General features: G+C 59.2%; 1 protein-coding gene across 1 annotated transcript in view; it reads right to left on the reverse strand.

Annotated features, from left to right (window-relative positions):
- Positions 1-836: 836 nt before the first annotated feature.
- EFCAB6 (EF-hand calcium binding domain 6) overlaps positions 837-7,833 on the reverse strand; it is a 200,985-nt gene continuing 193,988 nt past the window's right edge. The window contains exons 18-19 of the mRNA XM_007941797.1: positions 4,526-4,675; positions 837-959 (exon numbers count right to left, since the gene is read on the reverse strand). Coding sequence (XP_007939988.1) covers positions 837-959; positions 4,526-4,675 — 273 coding nt within the window. The remainder of the gene's footprint in view (positions 960-4,525; positions 4,676-7,833) is intronic.

A 7,833-nucleotide genomic window follows, 5' to 3' on the forward strand; every position in this document is an offset into this window, starting at 1 on the left:
GGCCTTGCTTGGGCCCTGAGGGGGGCTGGGAGGGGACTGTGCCCAGCAGCTGGGTCAGCGTGTCTAGGGCTGAGATGGGAGCTGGGGTCGGAGGGCCTGGGGCAGCGGAGTGTGGCCCGGGGCCCTGCCCTCCACCAGGCTCAGGGGCAGCTCTCCCGCACTGCCACACCCTCATCTTCTTCAGAACCTTCCAGAAGGGAGCAAACTGGCCACAAGGCCCTCCTAGCTGTTCACGAGGGCGGAAAGGAGAGAGCGACTCTGAAAGCCCGTCATACCCGGTCCTTCCCAAGCAAGTCACTCGGGGGTCAAGTCTGCTGCCTGCTCGGCCCTGCATGGGGCTGCTCTGTAGGGACACTGGTGGCAGTGCCCAGCCGAGGGGCCTCAGGAGCAGAGGCCACAGGACATGTACAGCAGGAGGGAGGCGGCAGGCTGGCAGAGGGCAGAGTCCAAGGGAACTGCTGACCGTCAGCCTGTGCCCACGTCAGCCTGTCGCCCAACTGCCTCTGCGAAGATCTCCTGAGGCTCTGAGGTTTTAAGCGTTTTGTCATTGGCGGTTTTTTTAAAGTCTTGAGAATCATTCCTGCAAAGACTCAGGCTTTTATTCACTTGGACTAACGAGGGTGTTGGTGTGGCATGCAGCCTTGGCCACCAAGAGACAGACCCGGCCTGGGGGTGGAGCCGGCAGCCAGGCCAGCAGCTGGGAGGGAAGGCCAGGCTTGGTTTGGGTTTGGGTTTTGTTTCTGGAGACACTCTGGGAAATTCACTAACCCCCCATCGCATGATTTTATTAGTCGTGGGACAGACCTGCGTTCCCGTCTGTCTGTGGGCACGGTCCCCTACTGGAGGAACGCCCGCAGGAAGTCGTTGTAGGATATTTTGGAAGACAGAGTCTTGTCGTAGTACTCCAAGATGTGGAAAAACTCCTCCTCAGACAGGTTGATGCTGTATTCCCTCAGGACCTGCAAGAGAGAAAAGCCGGTCAGGGGCAGGCTGCCTGGAAGGGGCCGGGCCACGGTCAACACAGAGCCCACCTCCAAAGTCAGTCCCACCTCGACGCTCGGCCACTCATACCCTCTCTCTGCCCTCACAGCCTCCTGCCTGGACAGGACATGCTCCTGGGCAGCCCGGTCCAGCAGGGTGGGTGGGAAACGGGGAGAGACAACTTGAAGATGCTGTTCTCCGTGTCCTCCCCACGCGCTCCCAAGGCTGTGGGTTCAGATGAGCCGAAGAGACGGAAAGAAAGGGATGGGAGTGGGGCCAGGCCACGGCCCCCAGGAGGCGGGGCTGCAGGCGCGCGGCATCATAACAGCCTGTGGTGGCAGCTGCCGGATGCTGTGCAGTACTGGCTTCCCCTACCCTCAGCAGCAGAGCCCTGAATTTCCTCCAGGCTGCTGTGTGTCCGGCCCAAAGGTGACACTTCCCAGCCTCTCCTGCAGCAGGGACAGCGCGCGACTAGGTCTGCCTGGTGGATGGGAAGCGTGAATGTGGGTGGAGTGTCTGGGAAACTGCCGCTAAAAGACAGGGTCATGCCCGACCTCCCCGCTCTCTTGTCGGTGCCTGGAATGTGGCGGTGATGCCGGGGCTCCCGCAGCCATTTTGGACCACGAGGCAAGAGGTGACCTTGAGGAAGGAAGCAGGTGTTGGCCTGCTGACCGTGCAGCTGCCGTGCTGGCCTGGCCCGCCCGCCGCGGACCCCATCTGACAGGAAGCAGCCGCCACCTGGTTGAAGCTGTGGTCGTTTTCCCCACAATCAACTCGATGGCAGTGGGGCTGGTTTGCTTTACACGCAGCTGAGCAGTCCTCCCAGACAGTGCTTCAGGGAAGAAGAGCCAAGTGCACTGAGCTCCGTGCTGCTGCTTATTTCTGAGAGAGGACTAGGCGGGGAGGGGCAGAGGCCCGCCCCGCAGCCAGCAGGGCACAGAAGCCAGCTGGCCTGGGTGTAGGGCTGCAGGCTGGGAGCAGAGAAGGAAACTGAGCCTGGCGTCTCAGAAGGGAGCCCGGGGAGGTGCAAACAGGTAATAACTCGGCTGCTAACTGAACGGCTGGGGGTTCGAGTCCACCCAGGGCGCCTAAGAAAAACATCTGGTGACTACTTCCAAAAAACCAGCCACTGAAAGCCCTGTGGACGGAGCACATGGAGGGAAGGACACAGGCAAGAGGTGACTGTCGGGAGGACGGGGAGGGGAGCTGTTGCATTGTGGGAAATTGCACTCAGCGTCATGAGACAAAGTGTAGGTGAACTGCTGCGTGGAAAGTGAATTTGCTCTGTAAACTTTCACCCAAATCACAACTAAACAAAACAAAAACCCCCCTGTGGAGCCCAGTTCTACTCTGACACACGTGGGGTTGCCGAGAGTCCGAAGTGAGTCCCTGGGGACTGGTTTTTGGTCCATCAAGGGGCCTCCAGTTCGCCCCCCTGCTCCTTGACAAGCTCTGCTCGGGGCTGGGTCTCCCTTCCTGTCGGCCCCTCCACACTGCCCACCTACCCTTAAAACCAACCAAACTCACTGCTGTCAATTTGGACCGACTCACAGTGACCCCTCTTTGGGTTTCTGAGGCAGTATCACTATGGAAGTAGATTGGCCCAACCTTCCTTCCAGGGAGTGGCAGGTGGGTTTGAACTGCCAGCCTTCTGGTTATCAGTTAGATGCCTTAGGAACTACGCCACCAGAGCTCCCTCACCTCGCAACAAGCAATGGTACCTTCCTTTCCTGCATTCACTCAAACCAAAAACCAAACTCACTTCCATTGAGTAGATTCCAACTCACAGTGACCCCTGCTGGGTTTCTGGGGTGGTAAATATTTATGGAAGTAGATCGCTCCATCTTCCCAGTCACTAAACTCATTGCCGTCAAGTCAATCCGACTCATAGCGACCCCATCCTTGGGTTTCTGAGGCAGTATCACTATGGAAGTAGATTGCCCAACCTTCCTTCTGAGGAGTGGCTGGTGGGTTTGAACTGCCAGCCTTCTGGTTAGCAGCCAAATGCCTTAGGCACTACGCCATCACCCACCCCAAATGCCTGGGAAGTTGCCTGCAGACGAGAACAGACCTCACCTACTTCCCACTCTTCTTTCACAAAGTCTGAAGGGGACTCCCTGGCCAGGCACCTTACTGCACCCCAAAGAGATGTACATTTGAGAGCTGCTGCAACATCTCTGTCGTACTGGGGGTGCACCCCCGAGGGGCTCAGGGTTGGAAATACTTCCCAGGATGGCCTAGGCTCTGCTTGGCTGGGTGTGGCCTGGACGCGGCCTCACTGTGCGCGTCTGGCTGAGTGTCCCTGTGCAGGCCCCGGGAATCCTGACGAGCACTGGGGTGGGCCTGGGCCCCACTGTGTGCTGCAGCCCTCTGTGCTGTGGGCTGGGAAGGCAGTGCAGCCCTACTGTGTGCTGTGACCTCACTGTGTACCATGGGGCTGGGTGTCTCTCTGTGCAGGCCCTGGGAGGCCCGCCGAGCCTTAGAGGCACTCTTCCGAGCACACGGTGAGGCATGCCGGGCCTCGGTGAGCTCGAACCTACCGGCCTGCCCTCGCACCCCAGCTGCTGTTACTCTTCCAGGCTTACAGTTTAAAGAAAGGCCTGGTACTAGTTTAGTTTTCAGGCTTTTAGTCTGAAGCAGATACCTGTGAGCAGTGTGTTTTGCTAAGTGCACCTGTAGCCTTTTGCTGGTCTCCGCACATGTCCTGACTGAGACTGTTTCCTGAGTGAAGCGTGGCCTCTGCCTGGTGCTCTGAATGGCGACAGTGCTCGCAACCACACTGGCTGGGGGGTGGGGCGGGGAGTGGGGGAGGTGGGCACAAACCTGCCAGTTCAAGGGCGTTCATGTCAACACCCTGGACGGTGGCCTGTCCCTACTGTGGATGCCACACACTACAGGGGACGGAAGGTGATGCTGAGTCCCGAGGGGCCGCTGGGTGAGGAGGCCTGGCTGCTGGGAATGGCAAGTCGAGGTTCCTGTGCTGGGGGGCAGTTCACAAGAGTTCTTGCCCCCCCACCCGTGTGGGTGCAGTAAAGGCAGGAGGGGTCTGTACGGGTGCGTACTCTGGGCGGACAGCTGAGGTGGGGAGCTGGCTCTGGTCGCACGGAGGGCAGCTGGGGCCCAGAGCAGAGGTGAGGGAGGGACGGACCGGGGCGGAAGGGCTGGGGTCTGTGGCTCTCCTAGTGGCCGTCCCCGAGGCCTACTTTTCCCTTGATGCTGTGGTTGTGTCCTGTGGGGCCTGGAGGTGGGCGCTGGCCACCTGGACTCATGCAAAGAAGGACGGGCCATGCCTGGGGCCTGGCTCGTGGTCCCAGTGTCAGCAGGTGACTGGCTGGCGTGGGCCACGAGGTAGAGCGCCCCATGGGGTCCTAGGAACCTCTGGGGGGTGAGGACCTGGAGAGGGTGAGGCAACGGATGCGGGCCTCGACAAGTTGGGGTCCCAAGGAAGCGAGGTCCAGTGACAGCTGCTCACACCTGGCCTCTTCTGAGGCTTCTGGCCGCCCGCTGGCCGCTGCCCAGGGCCCGGACGCACAGGTGCGCTCACCTTCCTGAAGTCGGCCACGCTCAGGAAGCCCGACCCGGCCCTGTCGTAGGCTTTGAAGGTGCGCCGCATAGGCCGCCAGCAGTGCACGATTCGGGGCTGAATCCGCAGCAAAGCCAAGTGAAAGGAAGCCGTCTCGGGCCCGGCCTCCTTCTGGAAGACAGGAGAGGCTGAGGCAGGGGCTCTGGGGGGCAAGGCGGAGGCAGGCCCTCCCCCTGGGCCCGGCCCAGCCAGGGGGTCCCCAGGAGTGGGCGTCGACTCCAGGGGCAGTTGGCTCCTGCCCCTGCAACCCGGGAAGGAGGAGGGTCTATTTTATGGACTGAGAAATGGAAGCTTGGGGAGGTGGTGAGACGGGATGTGGGCTGACCAGAGCTGTGTACCTCCAACTCACAGGGGGCCCCCCGGCCTCTCAGGCACGCGAGCTGAGGGCCAGGCAGACGCCCGGCCCGTCGCAACACACAGTGAGGGGAAAGACGGAATTTCAACGTGGGTCGTCTAGTAGGTTACTATAATGAAGAGCTTAAAAAATTCTAACAGTTGTAATTATATCTAGTAATCAGACAGTCCCCCCTGTGATTATCTCATTGAGGTGTGATGAGACTGAAAACAAGATGATTGAGCCCCAGTGCGTGTGAACAGCACAGGGTGAACCGTGGGCAGTAAAGGTGACACGTTTTGGGAAAGCTTAATTTCAGCCTGGCACGACAGAGCACAAATTAGTGGGGAAGTAAATTGTCAATTTTTACATCCTTTCGCAGCCCGATGGAAGCCCATCCCACGGCGTCACTGGCTGCCGAGTCTCCCGGTCCATCCGCACCCTTGGTAGAGGACAGAGTGACCTCCACCGGCTCTACTTACGCCAGGTCTGGCTGGAGAGGGGTGCCCGGCTCAGCTCAGTCCCACACATCGACCCGGACCCTGGAGGCCCAGGCAGTGGTACGAGCCACTCTCTTTTCCTCGAAGGGAGGCCTTTCTGCTGTTGCAAGTTGAGAGGAATCCCCCAGATCAGCGGGGCGGATCTCTGCTGGCTTGTCTGGGAGGCCTACGCCTCAGGCCTGCAGCTTAGGTAGAACTTGCGTGTGCAGACCCTGGGCCGGGTCCTGGCCGATGGACCTCACAGCAGCCACCACCCGTCGGCCTGTGGAGGCACGCGTGTGGCTCCGACACTCAGCAGGTCTCAGCGGAGCTTGCAGACTAAGAAGACCAGGCAGAAAGGCCTGGCCATCGCTGTCTGACCAGAGGAGGCACAGGGATGGATGGAGAGGGATTTGCTCTGCTGTGCAGGGCTAAGTCGGGCAGGGGTAAGCTGGGGTCTGACTTGATGGCAGAGGACAATTACACTTAGCAGGTCCTGGCAGCCAGAGGGGAATGAGGACCCTGACAAGGAGCAGGGCCGGGGCCCTGGCATAGCGCTGGTCCCTCTCTCCTAGAAAAGCCACAGAGCCATTTTGCCAATGGGCAGCCTCAATCCATCGTAAGCATCCACTGATGGAAAGGCTGGAGCGCTGTTCCAGCCACGGTGGGGCTTGAGACCGGAGCTGGGGGTGCGGCGTGGGTGCACTGGGGGCGTGCTGGCCCGACCTGCCCATAGCCGGCCCTCCTGGAGGGCTCTCATCCACGGCACTGGGACACCACTGCAGCCCCACGCTCGGGGCACCCGGAGCGGCCTGCTAAGCTCGGGCAGTGTGTCCCTAAGCAGAGGAGGCCCGGGAGGGCGCACCGCAAGCCTTCCTGCAGAGGCCACGGGCCACCTGGCAGATCCCACCTCGAGCACACACTGTCCACCTCATCAGAGCCCGAGACGCTCCCGTCATTCTCAGAGGGAAACAGACTGAGTGGCAGGGGACGGCAGGGCTGGCAGAGCACATCGAGGCTTCTCCCGCACTGTCCCGGGCCCGGGAACATCTGAGGAGGGCGGCTTCTCCTCTGCTCTAGTACCGGAGAACTATCTGTTTTTTGTTTTTCTTGGCCAGGCCCTTGATACTCATTCCTGTTGTCTAAACCAGAAACTGCACTAACATGGTACCCACTGGGCACCAAGTGGTAAGTTCAGCTGTGTGGAGACTTTCAGCACGGGCTCTATCTGCCGGATTAACCCCTCAGTCCCCGCAGACACTGCCTGCTGCCGGAGGGCGGCAAAGCAGGGCAAGGGCAGGCAGGGTGGCTGTCACGTCTGGCTGCACCCTCTGGTCCGGGCTGAGTTGGAGGCGAGTACCATCAGCTGCATTTGTTCCAGATCCATGACACTAGTGCAGCTGTTATTTAATTCAATTTAACATGATTCAGCTACGTTAAGTCTGATGGAACATGAGTGGGGAAGAACATTTCGGGCCGCCTGCTGTAGAGAGATGCCGGAAAGGGGTGAGGACACTGGAACTGGGCGAGTGGGAGATGGAACAGTGACGCTGGCTGAGAACAGAAGGCCTGGGGCCAGACGACCAGGCCTGGAAGCAACTTGTGGCCACTGAAGCATCTGGAGGTTCTTATTCCTCTTCAAAGAAACAGAGCATTATGGATAGGGTGCTGCGGGGGTTGTGCATGCAGGAAAGATGATCAGGAATGCCAGGCTGCCGCTCTGCACCCCAACAAAGGGGCTGGCCCTGCAGCAGCAGGCTCCAACGTATAAACACGTGTGTGTGTTGACATTAACAGCCAGGAGTCCAGCTGACCAATCACCGCTCCCCGTGGCCTTGTGGGCGTGGCCAATATGATGCTTCAGGGTCCCCTCAGCAAGTTTGAGAAGCTGGGACGCAGCCCCCTGGGTCCCAGTCTGGGTCTCTGGACCCTTACCAGTTCCAGAAGGAGAGAAAGCAAGTATCTGAACTGTTTTCAAGGAAGGAAGTAGCTGAGTTGTTTCCAACATCCATTGTCAAAGATGGCGGCCTTCTCTTTACCCACAAGCCCTCACCTCCCTGGCACACGGCGCTGCGGGCTTCGGGCTTAGTCTACAGTCTGGGAGTATTTGCTCTGTTGTGCATGTGGTCACCATAAATGACAAACGAGGCAACGAAGCTCTGCTTGGCCAGTATCATACATGTATCACACATGTACAAGCAGTCCCTGGTGTGAGAGTCTGACTTGTGGACAACGCCCACCCTGCACTGTTGTTAAAGCTGTCCCCACTTTGAGACGACTGAGCCAACCCCCACTCACAACAAATTCTTCATCCCTATCACCTTCAATGCTGAATGTGCAGCTTTTCAATCACTGAAACAGCTTCCATCCTTTTCTTACATGAAAACCACACCCACTGCCCTGGAGTCCATTCTGACCCACAGCGCCCCTAGAGGACAGAGTGGAACTGCCCACAG

Source organism: Orycteropus afer, unplaced genomic scaffold (genome assembly GCF_000298275.1).
Source record: "Orycteropus afer afer isolate SDZICR_OR568_19922 unplaced genomic scaffold, OryAfe1.0 scaffold00083, whole genome shotgun sequence".
Lineage (NCBI taxonomy): Eukaryota > Metazoa > Chordata > Mammalia > Tubulidentata > Orycteropodidae > Orycteropus > Orycteropus afer.